Source organism: Podarcis vaucheri (assembly GCF_965113315.1).
Source record: "Podarcis vaucheri genome assembly, chromosome: 13".
Classification (NCBI taxonomy): domain Eukaryota; kingdom Metazoa; phylum Chordata; class Lepidosauria; order Squamata; family Lacertidae; genus Podarcis; species Podarcis vaucheri.
In genome coordinates this window covers 45,138,139-45,161,255 of record NC_138751.1, presented here as the reverse complement: position 1 = coordinate 45,161,255, position 23,117 = coordinate 45,138,139, and the positions used below count along the sequence as shown (strand labels likewise).

At 47.4% G+C, this 23,117-nt stretch overlaps 1 protein-coding gene across 1 annotated transcript in view; it reads left to right on the top strand.

The window, feature by feature from the left end:
* The first annotated feature begins 11,150 nt into the window (after positions 1 to 11,150).
* The window catches only part of C1QL1 (complement C1q like 1), a 49,551-nt gene continuing 37,584 nt past the window's right edge, over positions 11,151 to 23,117 (top strand). The window contains exon 1 of the mRNA XM_082195119.1: positions 11,151 to 11,856. Coding sequence (XP_082051245.1) covers positions 11,248 to 11,856 — 609 coding nt within the window. The 5' untranslated portion in view covers positions 11,151 to 11,247. The remainder of the gene's footprint in view (positions 11,857 to 23,117) is intronic.

Genomic DNA, 23,117 nt, shown 5'->3' with positions numbered 1-23,117 from the left:
TAGAGGTGGGGTTTTTTGTTGGGAATCTTGTTCAGACTGGCCTCTCAGCAGCCTAGCTCACCAGTGCTGGCCTCCGGTGTGTTCCTTGCAAGAAATATTTCTAGAATGGTTCCTCTAAGGTCAGGACAGGAAAATGGACCTCAGCATCCCTCACGGGTGGCACTGTGGGTTAAACCACAGAGCCTAGGGCTTGCCGATCAGAAAGTCGGCGGTTCGAATCCCCGCGACGGAGTGAGCTCCCGTTGCTTGGTCCCTGCTCCTGCCAACCTAGCAGTTCGAAAGCACGTCCAAGTGCAAGTAGATAAATAGGTACCGCTCTGGCGGGAAGGTAAATGGCGTTTACGTGCACTGCTCTGGTTCACCAGAAGCAGCTTAGTCCTGCTGGCCACATGACCTGGAAGCTGTATGCCGGCTCCCTTGGCCAATAAAGCAAGATGAGCGCCGCAACCCCATAGTCGGCCACAACTGGACCTAATGGTCAGGGGTCCTTTTACCTTTACCTATGACTGTTAAAGTGCTAGTGCTGTGATCTAAACCACTGAGCCTCTTGGGCTGGCCGATCGGAAGGTTGGCGGTTCAAATCCCTGCAAAGGGGTGAACTCCTGTTGCTCTGTCCCAGCTCCTGCCAACCAAGCAGTTCAAAAGCACACCAGTGCGAGTAGATAAATAGGTACTGCCACAGCGGAAAGGTAAACACCGTTTCCGTGCAGTCTGGTTTCCGTCACTCTGGTGTCCTGTTGCTCCAGAAGCGGTTTAGTCATGCTGGCCACATGACCCTGAAAGTTATCTGCAGACAAACGCCGGCTCACTTGCTACAAGTCCATAGTTGCCTTTGACTGGACTTAACCGTCCAGGGGTCCTTTACCTTTTTACCTTAACCATAGCGCTTTATATGGATAGTGCAGCCATAGGCTAAAAAGATATTGTCAGTTTGGAGGGGGGGGGCTTTAACGCTGTGCAATGTGCAGGACAGTAGGCCCCTACAAGAACTTCAGAAGCCAGAGAGATGGTGGGATAAGATTTTCAGTGTTTGGGGGAATAAGCTCCCTCCCTCCCCCCCCCAAACCCATTACCAACAAAACCAGAATAAATGGTGGAAATTGCCCACTGTATTCACTCTTTCCTTATCAACATGACAACCCTATACAGTGCTACCTTGGGTTACAGACGCTTCAGGTTACAGACACTTCAGGTTACAGACTCCGCTAACCCAGAAATAGTACCTCGGGTTAAGAACTTTACCTCAGGATGAGAACAGAAATCTCGTGGCGGCGGCGGCAGGCCCCATTAGCTAAAGTGGTACCTCGGGTTAAGAACAGTTTCAGGTTTCAGAACGAATTAAGTTCTTAACCTGAGGTACCACTGTACTCATTTGTAGTGGGGGTTTTTCTGGGGGGAAAGGTGGTGGAACTCACCATGAAGTAAGTTAGTTAGTTAGTTAGTTAGTTAGTTAGTTGTGGGCCCAGCCGCCCATACCCCTCGCAGGGGTACTGACTTGGGCCCCAGGTTATGGGTGCCCAATGGCATCCGTGGCATAACATGCCATTGTGACGTCAAGACATCATGTTGCAGCAGCAGTAGCACTTCCGAGGCCTTGCAGGAAGTCGCATTGGAGCTCTCTAAACCTGGCACCTCTGACCCCCAGGCAGTGGCTAAATGTAAGATGTGATTAATAAACTCAACCTGACAATGATCTGAATTAGAAATGGCCACAGCTTTATTGATTACAGATATAGGTGGGTTTTTGGCTCAGGCATTGGGTGTTTATCCATTCCGGCTTCCTCAAACAAAAATATTAAATATTCAATTTTTTAAAAAAGTAAGGGAACTCATTTCCCCCATGTTCCTGCTCAAAAAACCCACTGCTCATTTGCCTGGGAGTAAGTCCCACTGAACTTGACTACACAAGTCGTAGCAGAGATGCATTGGATTGCTCCGTTCGTTTTACACCCTGCCCTTCATCAAACTATTCTGCTGGCTTACAATAAAATCCTTTTAAAAACACAACAGATAACAAGTGATAAAGAAAACCAGCTAAAACTGTGAATCTATACAAGCTGCATTAAAAGAAATTACAAGCCACAATAAAACAGTTCATCAAAAATTTAAAAAGCCTGGGAGAATGAGGGGGGGAAATTCACCTGTCAAGGAAAGGGCATCTCAGAAGTTGCAAGACAAGCCTCTTTGGCTGGCAATTATTATGCAGATAATAAAAGAAAGTATGGAAATCTGCAGGGTTTGCATAATATTATACAGTTTATGGAATCCAACCTTCCTTTGACAGGGTGTAAAATTTTGATTCTCCCCATGAGCATGTGCAGAGTGCCTTTCTCTGACACCTGACTGACCTTAACATGCAGAACAAAGTATACACTGGGCACCTTTCGGGCAGCTCTTGCTATAGAGTCCCAAGATCCTTTTTTCTGGTTGTGTGTGCTTTAGAGCCGAGATGTGCAGCAGCAAATGCACTTTTAAACCGTTTTAATTATTGAGGGAGGCAGAGAGAAAAGACCGAAGCAGGGAAATCTCATCTTATCCTCATCTCTCTGAGAAGTTGTGTCAAGCAGCAAGACCCAGCAGCAAGATGGCTGGTAATTAAAGCACCTTTGCTTCTCTCTAGAAGTTTGAAGGTGTTATTTTCCAGTCCACCGAAGCACAGAAAATCCATCTGGGGCCAGACAGGACCAGTGCTTAGGAAAAGGAAACTCTTGAAGGCCAGGCGAAGATCTAGTGGAATAAAGATATTTCCTTGCTAATAAGGATCCCTTTGAAAAAATGACAGCTCCGGGTTGCAAGGAAAAAACTAACAGTGAGGGAATGGACTTAACCTGGATTCCGAATGGCCAAACAGTGGTGGAGGAAGAGGGCAGGAAGGCAGCTTAAAGTGGATTTAAATCCAAAAAGAAGTACCGCTGAGTTTGGGAGAGGTTACTTTCAGGAAGGTGGGTCCAGGATTGCAGACTTAAACTGAGCTGAAAACCGCCCTGGAGGCCTTAGAGGGGAACCTATGGAAAGAGCATGTAATAATAATAATAATAATAATAATAATAATAATAATAAAAATAATAATAATAATAATAATAATAATAATAATAATAAAAATAATAATAATAATAATAATTTATTATTTATATCCCACCCATCTGGCTGGGCTTCCCCAGCCACTCTAGGCGGCTTCCAAAAAATATATTAAAATACTGTAATACCTCAAACATTAAAAGCTTCCCTAAACAGGGCTGCCTTCAGATGTCTTCTAAAAGTCTGGTAGTTGTTGTTCTCTTTGACATCTGGTGGGAGGGTGTTCCACAGGGTGGGTGCCACTACCGAGAAGGCCCTCTGCCTGGTTCCCTGTAGCTTGGCTTCTCACAGTGAGGGAACCGCCAGAAGGCCCTTAGAATCATAGAATCATAGAGTTGGAAGAGACCACAAGGGCCATCGAGTCCAACCCCCTGTCCCTCGGCGCTGGACCTCAGTGTCCGGGTAGAATGATGGGGGTGGAGACGCTCCTTCAGGTCTACTGGACTGAGGCCGTTTAGGGCTTTCAAGGTCAGCACCAACACTTTGAATTGTGCTCGGAAACGTACTGGGAGCCAATGTAGGTCTTTCAAGACCGGTGTTATATGGTATCAGCAGCCGCTCCCAGTCACCAGTAATAATGGTACTGAGATACAAGGAGTTTTATTTATTGTATGCTCTCTGATCAATCACAACACATGCACATGTCAACCATTTGAATGGCAATGCCCATCAACTTGGGGGGGAGGCAGCCCCCTCAAATATTTTATTGGGGGGGCGCAAAGCGACCTTAGCCCCTAGGAGTTGGCCAGTGGCGTAGCGTGGGGGGTGCAGGGGGGGCCGGCCGCACCGGGCACAACATCTGGGGGTTAGGGTTAGGGGGCGCAAATCCACGGGTTAGGGGGCGCAAATTACTTGCCCCGGGTGCTGACAACCCACACTACGCCACTAGAGTTGGCTGCTATGTTTTGAAACAAACTCATTAGCTTCCAGTTTGGTTTCCGAGTCCTTTCAAAGTGCTGGTGGTCTTTCTTTTCTTTTCTTTTCAAAATGATTTTTATTGGTTTTACATATAATCACATTACGTAATACCATATCCTCTTATTTTATCTCTTTGGCTCAACTGAGCCTAACAGCTTCCCTCCCTCCCGTCTGGTGGTTTACAAAATTAAACTTTGCATCTTTACATTTTGTTTTGTTTCCTATCCTTGTTTGGGGGTGGCACTGTGGTCTAAACCACTGAGCCTAGGGCTTGCTGATCAGAAGGTCGGCAGTTCGAATCCCCGCAATGGGGTGAGCTCCCATTGATCGGTCCCTGCTCCTGCGTAAGCCTCTCACTGTTAGGTTCCTGGTAATTTCTCTTATATCCCTCTTAAAAGAATACGCCACCATCTTGTGTCAAGTATATAAAAGTAGTTTACTCACATTCAGTTCACAGATGGATCCCTGAAGGCAGACTTAGTTACAAAGTATATACATGTGGAACTAACCCATATGGGGATAATCCCAGTGTCCTCTGTTGGCTGGAACCCAACAAAGCATCTCTAGCTAAAAGCAACGGAAGAAGTCAAAAGATAGAGAGAGAGTGTTGCGTGCCTTGTCCTTTTGTTATCTGGACAGGTAAGGTCACGCCCACCTCTGATCACATGCAAAGGAAGTATGTCCCAGCCAGGAGGAAACAGGAAGTTTTCGACTGGCTGGACCAAACATTCCTCCACATGTCCACTCTAGGAAAACAAGGAATGTTGCTGAAATATACAGGGAGTCGAGAATTGATTTCATGCTCTTTATTCAGCTCATAGTGGTGAGGAGGAATGGAAGTTCCCCCACAATATCTGATTTATATACATTATTTACACAATGGGCTGCACGCGATTGGCTGATTCCGGGATTCTCCTGTAGGCCAATCAGGTTGTGGATTCACTTCCACCTGGAGCTGGATTGGATAGCTCCTGCGGACCAATCATACTGCTGCATTGTTATAGGACAAATCAGACTGCTGCATTTTGGATCCTATTGTTCTAGGACCAATCAGACTGCTGCATTTTGGATCCTATTGTTCTAGAACCAATCAGACTGCTGCATTTTGGATCCTATTCAACTCAGTACGTAACAGTTGTACTTGACTGCTACTTATGTATCACATCCCACAGAAATATATACATTTATTATTAATATCATTACAACATTTCTATATTACCTCTCCTCCAAGGAGATCACGGTTCTCCCCCTTCTCCATTTCACCCAGACAACTCTGTGAGGTCGGTCAGGCTAAGAGGTGGTGACTGACCCAAGTGAGCTTCATGGCTGAGTAGAAATTTGAACTCTGGTCTCCAGGGTCTTAGTCTAAGCACTACACCAGGCTGGGAAATTATTTATTTATTATTATTACTACTACTACAACATGGGCTGCAAGAAGATAAAACCTATCCATTATTAAGGAAATCAGCCCTGAGTGCTCCCTGGAAGGACAGATCGTGAATCTGAGGCTCCAATATTTTGGCCACCTCATGAGAAGAGAAGACTCCCTGGAAAAGACCCTGATGTTGGGAAAGATGGAGGGCACAAGGAGAAGGGGACGACAGAGGATGAGATGGTTGGATAGTGTTCTCGAAGCTGCCAGCATGAGTTTGACCAAACTGCGGGAGGCAGTGGAAGACAGGAGTGCCTGGCGTGCTCTGGTCCATGGGGTCACGAAGAGTCGGACACGACTAAATGACTAAACAACAACAACAAAACAACAACAATAATATGTCTGCATTAGTAAAAAAAAAAAGTCTGCACTGGTCAAGAAAATCACTATTAGGAAAATTTGCACTGAAATGCAGATAAATTTTCACAAAGGCTTAAAAAAATTGCAGACTGGTGTGGAAATGTGAGGAACTGAATTTAAGATGGGAAAACGAGACACCAAAATAGATGATTTCGCCCAACCCTACCAGAGCCGCTTGGGGTGTAGCGCTGCATTTTTTGCAAAGCATCCACACGACGATGACACCGTCTACGTCAAAATTTCCGCCTCATTTTATCTTCCCGTTTATTCTGGATTCACCGTTTCCTTGGAAAATCCAGTAAGCAAGCATGGAAATAGTGAATCTGGAGTGATTTGGAAATACAGTGGTACCTCAGGTTACAGACGCTTCAGGTTACATGCGCTTCAGGTTACAGACTCCGCTAACCCAGAAATAGTACCTCGGGTTAAGAACTTTACCTCAGGATGAGAACAGAAATTGTGCTCCGGCAGCCCGGTGGCTACAGGAGGCCCCATTAGCTAAAGTGGTGCTTCAGGTTAAGAACAGTTTCAGGTTAACAATGGACCTCCGGAACGAATTAAGTACTTAACCCGAGGTACCAATGTATGAGCTAATATCTTGAAGCTGTGTGAACACAGCAAAAAAATAAATTCCTACGTCAGCAGAACAGGAGCCCCAATCAACTGCTATGTGGAAGTGGCCCAGGTTAGGAAAAATTGTTTCAGGCCTTTATTTCTCCATCCCACGGGGCAAAGGGAAGGATTTGCAGCTAGTGGGGCTGGGCTGGACTTGCCATTGGAGAGGCATCCGTCTTCCAAAATAGCCCTCTTGTGCTAAGGCAGGTAGAGGAGGAGTGGATTGCGATGGCGGCCTTATTTGAGAAGAGGTCCCATTAAAATCAATGGGACCTGCTTCTGAGAAAATGTCCTGCAAAGAATAAAAAATGCTCTCAGGGGACCACTTTGATTGCAGCAACATTTCTGACAAATTGATTGAGAGATGTGCGCCGGATTCTGCAGATCTAGACACTTTCTGAAAGTTAGGGGGGAGGGAAATAACCATCCCAAAAATTGGAGCATCATGACCCAAAATGAAAATAAAAATGGGGGAGGGTTTATGAGGAGGGGGAAGAAGAAGAAGAAGAAGAAGAAGAAGAAGAAGAAGAAGAAGAAGAAGAAGAGGCCATTGTAAGGATCTCTCTATCTGTGTGCACAGAGAAAGAGAGATTTAACCCCTGCATTGCCAGACCCAGTCTCGCTCCCTTCCTCTCCCTTCCAAGCCATCTCTTCGAGTAATTCAAGCTGCTCTCCAGCAGCCGGCAAAGGAAACAAGAGAAGGAGTGGGGAGAAGCCTTGGAGGGGTGAAGAGTAGTTGTGAGCTGACAGACCAAGTCTCAGGAAATAAACAAAAGAAAGCAAGAGATGAGAGATGATAGCTTGGCTGTTGCGGTAGTAGACATAACAGGATCGTTTTTCTTGGGATGGCAGAAATATGCTGAAGTCTCTCTCTCTCTCTTTCCCTCAGGAAGGGCAGCCCAGGGCACAGATATTTTTTTCTAGGTGTAGGTGTGATCAAACTGCATCTCTGCCTGCCTCCTCCAACCCCCTAAAACAAGCTTATACCCAGAACAAACTTAGTTGGTCTCTAAGGTGCAACTGGGGCAGTGTTTTAATTTTTTTTTACAGCGTCAGACTGACACGGCTACCTACCAAATTCTAGCCACACACTGTTCTTTTTGAAAAGGCGCCTTAGTGAACTATTTTTGTGTACAGTGGTACCTCGGGTTACATGCGCTTCAGGTTACATACACTTCAGGTTCCAGACTCCGCTAACCCAGAAATAATACCTCGGGTTAAGAACTTTGCTTCAAGATGAGAACAGAAATCATGCGGTGGCCCCATTAACTAAAGTGGTGCTTCAGGTTAAGAACAGTTTCAGGTTAAGAACGGACCTCTGGAACGAATTAAGTACGTAACCAGAGGTACCACTGTATTTTATTGACTTTCTATCCTGCTCTTCCTCCCCATGGAGTCTAGGGTGCCAAACAGATATCCAGTCTGAAAGCAAAAAACATTCTAAAACAGATTAAAGCATTCTAAAACCAATGATAATTGAAAACATATTTCCGTCAAACGATCTGGAGGTTGCGAGGAGTGGTATTCTTCAGCCACCAAATGCTTGGGTAAACAAGAATGGTTATCAGATCCCTCATGAAAGTAAATAAGGATGGAGACAGGCATGCCTCACTAGGGAGGGCATTTCGCAATCAGGGAGCCACTACCGAAAAGCCCCTGTCCTGGGGCAGCTCCCAGCGGTGGCAGCACCAACAAGGCTACACCTGCTGATCACAGGGTCTAAGATAGTTGGTATATCATAGAATTGTAGAGTTGGAAGGTACCTTGTGGGTCATCTAGTCCAACCCCCTGCAATCCCAGAATATATTTATCTCACTATTAAAATATAGAGGCCTTCTGTAAGGGAAAAAGTAACCTTTTCATAGCTGTTCCCTGTCTCCCAGATATATTTAAGAATGGTCTTGCTTGATCAGGCAAAAGTTCCACACTGTCTTCAATAAAGGCAGACGTCCCTGGAAAACTCAGAAGCAGGATATTATCTCTTGACTGTCCAAATTCCCTGACCATCACAGATCCATTTCTGAACACAGAGGTTCTCTTTTTAGCTGTTGAGGCTAAGAACAGTCATGGACTATCTTATCCTTCATAATCTTGTCAGCTCCTTTAAAAAGAAGAAGAAGAAGAAGAAGACTTCTAAGCAAACAGCTACCCAAGCATCCAGTGGCATGGAGTTCCATAGCTTGCCCTGAACCTACTCAAATAACTAATCAATGCCTTGGAAAGTAAGAAGATATTATGCCTCAGCACCTTGAAAAAATGAGTATTATCTGCCTTTCCCTATCTGTGGGTTCATACAATAACCATGGATGTTCCAACCTGGAAAACAAAGGTGACAGAGGTAAACACCCAACAACAATTATTTCTTGTGTTAAAGTCTCAGCAGATGTCCTTTTATTCTGTGGAACTGAGCTCCCTGCACTTTAGGAAAACTGTGGCCCTCAAGACGTTGCTGGACTTTGACTTCCATCATCCTTTGGCCACTCTAGCAAAGGCTGATGGGAATTGGAGTCCAACCCCATCTGGATGACCACAGCTTCTCCATCCTTGCTCCAGACTGCAGACATGACCAAACTCTGGCCCTCCAGATGTTTGGGGCTACAAATCCCATCATCCCTGACCCCTGGTCCTGCTAGCTAGGGATGATGGGAATTGTAGTCCCAAACACATGGAGGGCTGGAGTTTGCCTGTGCCTGCTCCTGCTCCAGAGCCTCTGCCTATGAAAAGACCTCAAAAGTGTGGATTATCCACTTCTTGTCCATGCCTTTCCTTTTGGGGGGTGGGGTGGGGTGGGGAAGGTCATGCCGTATTTCCCAAAATATATTTGGGCAGAAAGGCTCAGCCTTTCTTTCAAATAACATCAAGGGCACATAAAGGTAAAGGTCCAGTCGTGACCATTAGGTCCAGTCGTGACCGACTCTGGGGTTGCGGCGCTCATCTCGCTTTACTGGCCAAGGGAGCCGGCGTACAGCTTCCGGGTCATGTGGCCAGCATGACTAAGCCGCTTCTGGCAAACCAGAGCAGCGCACGGAAACGCCGTTTACCTTCCCGCCAGAGCGGTACCTATTTATCTACTTGCACTTTGACGTGCTTTCAAACTGCTAGGTTGGCAGGAGCAGGGACCAAGCAATGGGAACTCACCCCATCGCAGGGATTTGAACCACCGACCTTCAGATCGACAAGTCCTAGGCTCTGTGGTTTAACCCACAGCGCCACCCGCGTCCCTGCCCAAGGGCACCTAAGCATGTACAAAATGCCTTCTCCTGGGCTGCAACAACTTGTGTGATTAGGGTGAAGGTGTCAAGGGAAAGTGAAATGGGGTGTCCAGGCTGCCTTGAGCACGGTAAAATTAAAAAAAAAAAAATCCTTTGAAAAATGTGTGCATATGAGGCTGTGAGTGTGTACGCACCATATATTCAAAGTACATTCTGCTGTGGGAACTCTAGTTTGTTAAGGGTGCTGGGAACTGTAGCTCTGAGAGGTAAACGACAGATTCCAGGATTCTTGGGCAAGTATATGATTTAAGTGTGCTTTAAAGGTATTGTGTGTATGCAGTAGGGTTTAACTTTTTTCCTCGGGGCAATGATGTGCGTGTATCGTGAATCCACACGTATTCATACACAAACATTTTGAGGCGCTCTGATAAGCAAACCTTCGGAATATCGTCTGTGGGCTTGTGAAGGTTACCCTCGCTTTGATCCAGCCGCAGCCTTTCCGCAAGAACCCATTCTAACTACTCCTTCCTTGACGAAGGTGACCTTCCCTGAAATTTGGGATCGGGAAAGGCTCTTCCCACCAACCAACACCCCCATCCCAACCTTTCGGGTCTTAAAAAAATGCCCGAACACTGGAAAGGCTCGCAAGATATCCCACTCGCGTCAATACTTTGGGCTCTCCCTCCTTATTTTGGTGCGTCTCTCTCCAGGCAACAGCTGCTGACGAAGCAACATCACCAAAGTCCCTCTAGCCCCTGGAGATACGCTCCCCTCGACTTCAAGTGGGTGCTGAACATAGCAACCACCAGAATCAAATATAACAATAACAAGGGAGGCGACCTCCTGCCCAGGGACTCCTGTCCTAACTTTCCCCGCTCCAGCGTCCCTTCCTCGGCCTTAAAGGTGGGGAGGATGTGGGGTGGGGCGCAAACTCTCCCCCCAAATGCCTCTTGCGTCTCCCTTTCAGCCCTATCATCTCGCGTTCCCTTTCTCTCCTCCCCCCTCCAAGGGGGTGGAGGAGGATGGAGTGAGGAGGGGAGGGAAGCGGGGAGAGAAGAGAGAGAGAGAGACAAATCAATGATAGCATCTTACTAAGATGTACTGAGCACAGAGAGAGAGAGGAGCTGGAAAAAAAAGACATCTCTCTCTTTTTCCCCTCTCCTTTCTGTTCTGCTGTTTTCTTCCCTCTCGGGGTTTTTCTTTCTTTCTCTCTCTCTTTCTCCTCTTCCCCCGAAAAGAAGAAAAACCCTTTTCCATGTGGAGCATAAAAAGGCCACCCCAGAGCATCCCGTCTTAAGGGTGATATTTAAGAAGACCGGGAACAAGGACTGCCTCGGTTTTTTACGCGCGCTCGCGCGCTCCTCTTTTCTCCTCTCCACCTAAAGGGGGATCCTCGGTTTCTTTTCAAGTTTCTTCTTCTTGCCTCTTCTTCTGCTGCTTCCTCGCCCCTCCTTCCACCTCGTCTGTGGTTGTTTTGTTTCGGTTCCCCCAAATTATCCCCCTTTATTTCTCCTCGCCAGGTCGCCCGGCCCACCCGTCACCATTTCTACCCCGGGGAGGCAGCGCGTCCAGCCCCTGCAGCGGCTGAGCCTCGGGCGCAAAACTTTGGTGGCCGCGGCCATCGGGGTGGTGATGATCCTGATCTTGGTGGTGCTCATCCCGGTGCTGGTCAATTCGGTGGGCATCGACGGGCACTACGAGATGCTGGGCACGTGCCGCATGGTCTGCGACCCCTACCTGGCCAAGACCACCAGCGCCAGCGCCATCCGGACCGAGGCGGGAGAGACCCTCGCCAGCAGCGGCCACGCCGGGCTCCCCGCGCCCTCCACGCTGGTGCAAGGGCCGCAAGGCAAGCCCGGGAGGCCGGGGAAACCCGGGCCGCCGGGGCCTCCGGGTGAACCGGGCCCACCGGGGGCCATGGGGCCCCCGGGGGAGAAAGGGGACCCCGGGAAACCGGGCCCCCCTGGCTTGCCCGGGCCGGGCCTGGGCAGCGGGGCCATCAGCACGGCCACCTACACCACGGTGCCCCGCGTGGCTTTTTACGCAGGCCTCAAGAACCCGCACGAGGGCTACGAGATCCTTAAATTCGACGACGTGGTGACCAACCTGGGCAACAACTACGAGGCCACCACGGGCAAGTTCACGTGCAACATCCCCGGCACCTATTTCTTCACCTACCACGTCCTGATGCGCGGAGGCGACGGCACCAGCATGTGGGCGGACCTGTGCAAGAACGGACAGGTAGGGAAGAGGGCTGGGGGTCTCTCTCCGGGGTCCTGATGGGGGTGGAGGGAAGAATCATGCGCTCCCACATTACGCAGTGTTTTAGGGCAAGAAGACGCCCCTCCGCAGATTATGCTTGTAGAAATGAAATTGGACTGTCTACTCAAAAGCCCCCAAAATATCAGCACCAACCGTGGCTCAGTTCTGCGTCGGAAGATGGCTCGGAATCCTTCGATCCCCTTCCCGAAACTTAATGCTAGGATTGTAGAGTTGGGTCATCCAGCCCAACCCCCTACAATCATATCATCTATGAAACCTCCAAGTAAAGGAGGCTTCACCTCTTGTTGGGAGTCTAGCGCGCTGTTGAACGGTGTCAGAAAGTTCTTCCCGGTGCTAAGTCTGAATCTCCTTTCTTGTAACTCGATTCTGTCATTCTCCAGGTATTCAGCTGATCAGATAATATAAATAATCAGGGACATGGAAGTGTTTCAATAAAGAGCCGGGTAGATCGAGACCAAAAAGTTAATTCAGTTACACTTATTTTATTTTATTTTTTAAATGGTTCTTTTCGTTTGCCCTTCACTTGCTAAGATAACCCTTTGTATGCTTGGAAACCTGCAAGGTACCCTTAACTTATCCAGGTGTGCATATGTGATGAGGAAAGGAGCAGTCCACTTTCCCCAGAGTTTGGAATAGTGTGTTGTCCATATCCATTTCAATGTTTTGTAGAAGTCTAATATCTACCTACCTATCTATACACACACACACATATGGAAGTTATAGAATCGTAGACCTGCAGTGTGGTGGCAGGGACCCTGAGGGTCACCTAGTTTAACCCCCTGCAATGCAGGACTCGAACCCACAACCCTAAGATTAAGAGTCTCATGCGACGTACTCTTGAGTAGATGCATAGGATTGTGTTATTTGTTCACTAGCAATCCCGGCTGTGGAGGGGATGTTTCCTATAGGCTTACAGACCTTCTGAGATAACTGCACTTTCATGGTGGGGAGGGGGTGCTTTTTCAAAAATGCCACCGCACTCTGATTAAGTTAAGGAGGGGTGGTCCGTGATACACATCCTTACCCACCCTCTCCAAACGCTTCCCAGCTCCTCTTCTCAGGGAAGAATGGTACCCCAGAGCATCTTGCCACTCCCCCCCACCCCAGCCTCTAATGCACAGATATAGATAATTTTCATCCTTCAATATTTAAGCAGCAGTTTGTGGCTCGGTTTCCTTCCTTATGTCGTGTCCCCCCCCCAAAAAAAGCACAAACTCATCTGAAAAGTCTGCAAACTCTAGATCGGGAAATCTTATGCCACTGTATAATTTGTTAAGTCCTTCAGCTGCCACAAGACTCTTTCTTGGCTGTGCTGCGACCGACTAAGGACTCCTGCCCTCTGGAAATTCTTCCTTTAAGGAAGATTCCTCTTACACCCCCCACCCCAATAATCTGCAAATAAGAGGGATGGGAGGAGAGGAAGAGGAAAGGAGGTCATTGTCAAGAACCCTTCAACTCTCCTATAGGACTCCCGGCTCTTCCTGAAGCTTCCTGGGAGGCAGAACTGATGCTTACTCAGAAGTAAGGCTCCCCCGGATCTGAACTCCCAGGCAAGTGTGCACTGGATCATAGCGGGATCCTGTGCATTCCTACTCAGGCAGAAATCCCACAGAGATCAAAGAGACACCCCCCCCCCCTTGGGTTGCAGCTTCAGTCAATTTCACTGAGCAAAGAAGAAATCCCTTTAAACCAACCATTTCCTCCCTTACTGACCCTGGGAACTCACCGCATTTCGTTCTTAATATTTGATACGTATGTCTCTTTAATTTTAAAAGAGGAAGATGAATGTAGCTTGGAACATAAAGCCCAGGAATCAGTTGATATGTGTCCCTTAGGATTAATTTTCTTTTTTTTTAGAGAGAGAGATAGAATCCTTTGGGGATATTTGGACATCTTCCCCTACTTCCTAGGATATTTTGAAGGGAGTCTGGGGCTGTGCATATTTTTTTATTTTATTTTTTAAAATATATGCATACACTTAACTTTGACTTAAGAGGATGAAAACTAAAATGTAGATTGGGCTGGCCCCGCCCCCGCCTCCCTCATCAGCTCCTTCTTAATCAAACCATCCCTTTTGTGATAGCACTAGTTAATCCTGCCAGAGGGAGAGCAGGGAAGGATTCTTGACGCTTTCTAATTGAATTTCATAATTAAGACCGGCCTCCGCAGAAACTGCTTTTCATGTTGAATCCAGTTACAGATCCATCTCTGTCTCTTTTTGTTCGTATGCCTCCTCCCCTCAGTAATCACTCAGCAGTGCTTAAAACACACACACACACACACACACACAAACAGAGATGCCACCACCTACACAAAAGCCCACCGTCGTACTCAGAAAATAAAATTTAAAACCCCCAAAATTAATCCAGAAGAAAGGGCCACAGACCTTAGTTGTGTGCTCACAATTGCTAGTTGGAGTTGGAGTTTGAGACACCACTTTCGCCCATAGGTATGCATTGCAATGCTGGAGAAAATTCCCCTTTTGCCATCTTGATTGTGAACTACGAAGGGTAACTAATCTGCAATACGATCTTGAGTATATATTTGTGTGTGTCGTGCATAGCTGCCTTAAAAGCAGCTGCTACTTATCCCTATTTTATTCTTATTTGTCCATATTTATTTATTTGGATAAATAAGAATAAATTAGGGATAAGTAGGAGCTGCTTTTAAGGCAGCTATGCACGACACACACAAATATATCCATATTTATCCATATTTTTGAATAAATAACTTTGCTGCTATCTATTCGTCTTTTCAAGTTTCCACACTGGGGACAGATCAGGAGGAGTTTCTTCAGGCCAGATGTTAGTGATAGTCTTATATATACAGTTTGAAAATTCGATAGTTTCCAGAAAAAAATAAAATCAGAGTTAAAACACAAGGTGCAATATTCAGAAAGGACGGGATCTAATATTCAGTCAGTGCACAATACTTGCTGCTTTGGCCTTCCAAAATGATTCTGGTATTCCACTTAGACAAATGTGCCAAATTGCCCAAAATGGTTTGAGAGTTCTTTCCTCCCCCACAAGAGGAGTATGTAATGTAGAACCAAACTTAACTATACACACACAGCGACGTTTTATATTAAGGCACGCACTAGGAAAGAAAGACACCGTGCCCAGTCTCGGATCTCGAACCTTCAGTAACATCAATGCTCAGCCCTGGACTAAGTGAACAATACAGTGCCTCTGAACATGTGTCAAGTGCAGTTCTCATGCTGCTGAGTAATCACAACCCAAACACACACACAGTGTCACACAAATGGGAGAGGCTGTCGTCGTAGGAACAGAGACGGCTGCCTTTGTTGTTGTTTAGTCATTTAGTCGTGTCCGACTCTTCGTGACCCCATGGACCAGAGCACCCCAGGCACTCCTGTCTCCCACTGCCTCCCGCAGTTTGGTCAAACTCATGTTCGTAGCTTCGAGAACACTATCCAACCACCTCGTCCTCTGTCGTCCCCTTCTCCTTGTGCCCTCCGTCTTTCCCAACATCAGGGTCTTTTCCAGGGAGTCTTCTCTTCTCATGAGGCGGCCAAAGTATTGGAGCCTCAGCTTCAGGATCTGTCCTTCCAGTGAGCACCCAGGGCTGATTTCCTTCAGAATGGAGAGGTTTGATCTTCTTGCAGTCCATGGGACTCTCAAGAGTCTCCTCCAGCACCATAATTCAAAAGCATCAATTCTTCAGTGATCAGCCTTCTTTATGGTCCAGCTCTCACTTCCATACATCACTACTGGGGAAACCATAGCTTTAACTATATGGACCTTTGTTGGCAAGGTGATGTCTCTGCTTTTTAAGATGCTGTCTAGGTTTGTCGTTGCTTTTCTCCCAAGAAGCAGGCGTCTTTTAATTTTGTGGCTACTTTCACCATCTGCAGTGATCATGGAGCCCAAGAAAGTAAAATCTCTCACTGCCTCCATTTCTTCCCCTTCTATTTGCCTGGAGGTGATGGGCCCAGTGGCCATGATCTTCGTTTTTTTTAATGTTGAGCTTCAAACCATATTTTGCGCTAAGGGTGCCTTAAAAGTAAAGGGACCCCTGACCATTAAGTCCAGTCGTGACCGGCTCTGGGGTTTCGGCGCTCATCTCGCTTTACTGGCCGAGGGAGCTGGTGTACAGCTTCTGGGTCATGTGGCCAGCATGACTAAGCCGCTTCTGGAGAACCAGAGCAGCACACAGAAACGCCGTTGACCTTCCCGCCAGAGTGGTACCTATTTATCTACTTGCACTTTGACGTGCTTTCAAACTGCTAGGTTGGCAGGAGCAGGGACCGAGCAACGGGAGCTCACCCTGTCACGGGGATTCGAACCGCCGACCTTCTGATCGACAAGTCCTAGGCTCTGTGGTTTAACCCGCAGCGCCACCCGCGTCCCTTTAAGGGGTGCCTTACACAGAGTCAAATCATTGGTCCACCAAGCTTAGTAAGGGCTGCACTGATTGGCAGTGTCTTTCCAGATGTTACCTGGAGGTGTCAGGAATTGAACCTGGAACTTAAATACCTGTAAATACCAGTTGCCGGGGAACAAGAGCAGGAGAGGACTATTGTCCCTCTGGCCCTGCTGGTGGACTCGGGCGTCTGCATTGAAACAGGACATTTGGCTCCTAGGCCTTCTTATGCTGTCATCCGGCTGCTCCTCTGCCTAGACCGGTCCAGATCTTGGCTGTGAAAAGTTTCTGCAGGTCTGAATCAAAAGGTGTCAAGGCTGAGGTTTAGAAGCGCTTCCCCTCTCAACTTTGGATATGAATTTCGTGAATACAGGTGGCCATGAAACTTCACGGAATCGCATAGTTGGAAGGAACCACCCTGAGGGTCATCCAGTTCAACTCCCCTGCAATTCAATGATCTTTTGAACCCACAGCCCTGAGATGACCAAGCCTCATGCTCTATCTATTGAAGGAGCTGTCCCAGGCCGCCCTAAAACTTGTGGGAGGCTTGTAGCCACTGGCAACCCGATGGCAGTACCAGATGGGTGTGGCTGGCTTCCTTTCAGGCCGCTGAATAGAATTGTAAAGGGACCCCTAGAGTAATGTTTGATATATTATGGTATTTTAATTTTTTGTTGGAAGCCGCCCAGAGTGGCTGGGGTATAAATAAATCATCATCATCATTATCATCATCACCACCATCATCATCTAGCCCAATCCCCGGACGTCATGGTTCTCCATACAGTGCAATTCAATACAGTGGTACCTCGGTTTACAGACGCTTCAGGTTACAGACGCTTCAGGTTATAGACACCGCTAGCCTGGAAGTAGTACCTCGGGTTAGGAACTTTACCTCAGGATGAGAAATCGCGCCATGGCGTCAGCGGGAGGCCCCATTAGCTAAAGTGGTACCTCAGGTTAAGAACAGTTTCAGGTTAAGAACGGACCTCCAGAACGAATTAAGTTCTTAACCTGAGGTACCACTGTGTATCCTTCTTATGTCAAGGTGACAGGGCAGGGAGAAGAGAAGGCTCCATCTTGGCTGCTCCCTGCCCAGTGGGATCTAGTTAAAAGGCAGCCATGCGGACTTTAAAGAGTTTTTCCGCTAGGGTGTTCTCTGAGATGTTCTGTCTCGTTTCACGGGGCCTTTTAACTATCCATTGCCGATCTGTTTCCAAAAGGGCAGCTGCTTTGGTTTGTCGCAGCACAAAGCAGCAAAGAACCTTGGGGTACCTTAAATACGAAGGCTGTGTACGTGCCATATTTAACACATATTTAAAGCATGTGGCTTTCTCTGAGGAATCTCGGGAACTGTAGTTTGCGAAGGGTGATTTGAGTGGATTTCGTAGAATTGTAGAGTTGGAAGGGACCCCGGGGGTCATCTAATCTCGCCCCCTGCAATTCAGGAATCTTTTGCCCGACGTGGGGCTCGAACCCACGACCTTGAGATTAAGATTTGGTTCCTTGTATTTCTGTGCTGCTTTTCACTCAGAGGAATCTCGAAGCAGCTTACAAGCAATAAGTGACATGGACATAGCAAAGCATGTAATAGAACATCACCAACACAGCACAGCTGATATAAAATAACTAGCAAATCACCAACGAAACAATTGCAATCCATAAAACCCTCTTTAACGAAACAGCAGCTGAAATGTAAGCTAAACATCACAATTACAGAAAAAGCTGTGTTATATGATTCACAATAACGGCATTTATAATCAGTATGAACAAAATAACAACTAACAAAAATAAGTTAAGGTAGTTCCCAATATTCTTTGTGGGGCGTCATGTGCTTTACATGTACTGCGCACAGCCAAGGCTTCAGCAGTAAGAGGAGCCAGAAGTTCAAGCCTGTGGGGAAAATGATCTCCAGTCCTAGAAGTGTTAGGGAAAGCGATGAAAAATATGCACTCTTCACATGCTCAGAGCACTCTCCTCACTATGGCGTTGCATCTTCTGAGCCCTAGAATTCAAAACAGGTTTTTGTACCCAAATTTAAGGCCAAATGAATTTTCCAGGATTTATGAGGGTTCGTTGCCTTCTCGCTGGGTTTGGTCCACATAAACAGAGGTTTAGACCTCATATCCCAGCATTTACAGTGAGGCAGTCTAATCGCATGCTCCAGGAACGTAAGCAACAAAAGATGCGCGAAGGCTTCTTTGTGCACGGCACTCGCTTATTTCCCTATTCATTCCCCTTGCGTACACAGAAAAGGTAGCATTTCAAGCAGGGGTGGCGCTGTGGGTTAAACCACAGAGGCTAGGACTTGCCGATCAGAAGGTCGGCGGTTCGAATCCCCGTGATGGAGTGAGCTCCCGTTGCTCGGTCCCTGCTCCTGCCAACCTAGCAGTTCGAAAGCATGTCAAAGTGCAAGCAGATAAATAGGTACCACTCTGGCGGGAAGGTAAACGGCGTTTCCGTGCGCTGCTCTGGTTCGCCAGAAGCGGCTTAGTCATGCTGGCCACATGACCCGGAAGCTGTATGCTGGCTCCCTCGGCCAGTAAAGTGAGATGAGCGCCGCAACCCCAGAGTCGGCCACGACTGGACCTAATGGTCGGGGTCCCTTTACCTTAAGGGAAAAGTCAGGAGGTAAGATAAGGCAGTGGTTTTAAAGTTTACGGAATCCTTTAGACGTTGCCTCAGCCTACAAGGAAACCCTGTGTGTCAGCCACGGAGCCATGGTGCCAGATCTGGTGGGGGGAGAGCACCTGTGGCCCCCTAGATGTTGTCGGACATTTCCCATGAGCTCCAGCCAGCAAAGTATTCAGTGGTCAGGGATAGTGAGGGTCGGCTGCAGGCTCCTGTGTAGCAGAGGATTCTGGGAATCACAGGTGAGCAAAGCTCTCTTGCGTCACTGACGTCTCACTTCCTACGGGCATCTGTTAGGCCACTCTGAGAACTACTCACTGTGAGAACGAATACTCCCAGGGGTCAGCAAACCTTTTCAGCAGGGGGCCAGTCCACTGTCCCTAAGACCTTGTGGGGGTCCAGACTATATTTTTTGGGGGGGGAAGTGAACGAGTTCCTATGCCCCACAAATAACCGAGAGATGCACTTTAAATAAAAGGACACATTCTACTCATGTGAAAACACACTGATTCCAGGACTGTCCGTGGGCCGGATTTAGAAGGCGATTGGGCCAGATCCGGCCCCCGGGCCTTAGTTTGCCTACCCATGCTTTAGAATACCAGGGTCAGGTGGCAGTGGCTTCAGGAGAGATCTCACGAGATCTCGCCAGAAGCCACAGTTGCACAACCCTGTTAGGGGTTGATGTCTCATGGGATTCCGCCGCCCAAGGCGACCGATTCAATCTGCCTCATGGGAGGGCCAACCTGATGGTCAATCCTTTATCCCAGGAAGCTCTGGGAATTGTAGCATAAAGTCCCTTCCCACATACTCAGAAGGGCTGGTGTACCATATTTTGAAGGGAAATAATACACAATAGCTAACATACAGGCGGGCGGCTCTCTGTAAAGTCTAAATTTGCCTAAATTTTGTCCTTTCTCAGAGTGCCATATGACCAAAGTCCGTTCCTGCTGTTTGTCCCCCATACGTTATATAATAGTATATGGTCATCATAGTTAGCAGCCATTGACAGCTTTATCCCCCATGAATGTGTTGAATGCCCTTTTAAGGTAATCAAAGGTATGTCTAGACGTTCCAGACATAAGGTGGAAACAGCATAAAGAGAGGGGGATTATGGGGCTGTTTTTGTTTTCGTTTTTATTATGTATTTTACGTTTTTATATTGTGATTTTAACTTGTGAACCGCCCCAAGACTTGCGGGTATAGGGCGGAATACGAATAACAATAACAACAACAACAACAACAACAACAACAACAACAACAACAACAACAACAAACAACAACAACAATAATAATAATGCTGTCAATTAGGGAGGGAACAGACCTTGGATGGTTGAGGGTGGCAGAACTGGAGGAGTGAAGGTCATAATCAGGTATATAACTGGGAAATAAGAACAAAAAGATGAGGAAAGGCGAGCTTTCCTTTTGGAGGGGGGGCAGAAGGGGCAGAGTCTTTCTCCATACTCTCCTACCTGTTTTATCATCAGCCTCACCTTGGGAGATGCTGCAATACCTGTTGATGCTGTGTTGCAAAAGATGCTCTTTGAGAATAGTCTGCTCTTATTACCTTTTTTACTCCCCTCCACAATGCACAGTGTCACCGAAACCCACCCCCTTCTCTTGGAGGAAAAAGAGAGAGAGAAATAGTCAAGGAAAGAAAACAGCATGTGATTTTAAAGCACAGATTCTCAACTTTTAATGGGGATGCTCTGTCACACCTTGAATGTCACACCTGATTTTTTTTCTCAGTGTCAAGCACTAGAGAGAGATGGGGAGGGTAGTTAAGGATCTCTCTCTCTCTCTGTCTATATATATATGTGAGTCATTTTGTAGATATGGAAAGTCTAAAAGGCCGGCGGGCTCTGTGACTTTAAATATTTAATAACTTCCCAATCAGCAAATGTATTTTTCTCCTCCCTCTCTTCTCAATTTCCCCCTCGTCTATTTGCATTTGGAAGGCTCAGTTGTGCACCCCAGAAGACAAAAGGAAAACCCGTCAGTCGCTGCCTATAGGGCAGAAGAACCATTTGCTATAGAAACCTTCCCTTCCACCTCCCAGGTCTCTGCCTGGGGTTTCTTGGGTCAGGAGAGCTAAACAGCTTTCGGCTAACTGCTCAGATGACAATATATTTTCCCAAGCAGATCCCCGGTGCTTGGGATGCAAACAGAGACCGTTCCAGGAGACAAGGGCAGGAGACACTCCTTCATCTCCTTAAGATCTTGGCAACAGGGTTGCCAACTAACTGGAAAAAGTGACCCGGTCTGGCTTACTGTTGCACCCTTTAAGAGCTGTTTGATGTGCAGAACTCGGAAACCGAGGCTTTTTGCTGGTACAGAGATCAGCATGTTGTTGTTTAGTCATTTAGTCGTGTCCGACTCTTCGTGACCCCCTGGACCAGAGCACACCAGGCACTCCTGTCTTCCACTGCCTCCCACAGTTTGGTCAAACTCATGCTGGTAGCTTCGAGAACACTGTCCAACCATCTCGTCGTCTGTCGTCCCCTTCTCCTTGTGCCCTCCATCTTTCCCAACATCAGGGTCTTTTCCAGGGAGTCTTCTCTTCTCATGAGGTGGCCAAAGTATTGGAGCCTCAGCTTCAGGATCTGTCCTTCCAGTGAGCACTCTGGGCTGATTTCCTTAAGAATGGAGAGGTTTGATCTTCTTGCAGTCCATGGGACTCTCAAGAGTCTCCTCCAGCACCAGAATTCAAAAGCATCAATTCTTCGGCATCAAGAATTAGCATAGTAGCATAGTAAAAAGGTAAAGGTACCCCTGCCTGTATGGGCCAGTCTTGACAGACTCTAGGGTTGTGCGCTCATCTCACTCTAGAGGCCAGGAGCCAGCGCTGTCCGCAGACACTTCCGGGTCACGTGGCCAGCGTGACGAAGCTGCTCTGGCAAACCGGCACCAGAGCAGCACACGGAAGCGCCGTTTACCTTCCTGCTATAAAGCAGTACCTATTTATCTACTTTCACTTAAGGGTGCTTTTGAACTGCTAGGTGGGCAGGAGCTGGGACCGAACGACGGGAGCTCATCCCGCCGCGGGGATTCAAACCGCCGACCATGCTATCGGCAAGTCCTAGGCGCTGAGGTTTTACCCACAACGCCACCTGCGTCCCGCATAGGAGCATAGTCACCTGCTAATACAAACAGATTGAGCTGCTTTCGAAAAGCATAGGCACAGGACCTGGTTCAAAAGCTGGCAACTCTTCTCGGCAGCAGCCTCGTGAACAAGATGCGTAGCTAGGAATGGTAGGAAGGCGAGTTCTTGTGGGTGCAAAATAAATAGTCGTCTGCGTAGCATTTCCTCCGGTTGTTGCTCACTGTGCTTAAAACTACTGACGTCACAGGAATGCTTACAACAACCTACTATGGTAGGCCAAGCGTTTTTCATCTGGGGAGGTGGGGCTCAAAGATAGTATGATGACTGGTTTAGTTTATGGCTCTGCCTCCAACAGGAACTCACGGCTTGGACATCAGAAGGTGCCGTGCTTTATATATACATAAAAAACCCAGCTTTTGGCTGCCACCCAAACTCCTGTTAAAGGCATAAAGGTAAAGGGACCCCTGACCATTAGGTCCAGTCATGGCCGACTCTGGGGTTGTGGCGCTCATCTCACTTTATTGGCCGAGGGAGCTGGCGTTTGTCTGCAGACAGCTTCTGAGTCATGAGTCATGTGGCCAGCATGACTAAGCCACTTCTGGCGAACCAAAGCAGCGTACGGAAACGCCGTTTAGCTTCCTGCCAGAGCGGTATCTATTTATCTACTTGCACTTTGATGTGCTTTTGAACTTCTAGGTTGGCAGGAGCTGGGACCGAGCAACGGGAGCTCACCCCGTTGCGGGGATTCGAACCGCCGACCTTCTGATTGGCAAGTCCTAGGCTCTGTGGTTTAACCCACAGTGCAACCCGCATCCCGTTAAAGGCATAAGAACACCCTAAACTAATTCTTTTTGGTCAGTTGGCAATCATAGCACTGAACCTAGGATTTCCTGGTCATTTCCTGAACCATTTAACTAGCTTCCTTGGCTAAAAAGTATCTATACATTTCAGCAAGCATTCACATTTTACAAAGCCTAGATCCGGCTTAAGCTCTAATGACTTTGCCTCCTCTGTTAACGGTTGCCAACTTCTGAATTTGTTTCTGTAGGTGTGTCTTCAGTAGCAGCAGATATGTCTAGAAATCAGCAGGTGATAATACTGATCTCCA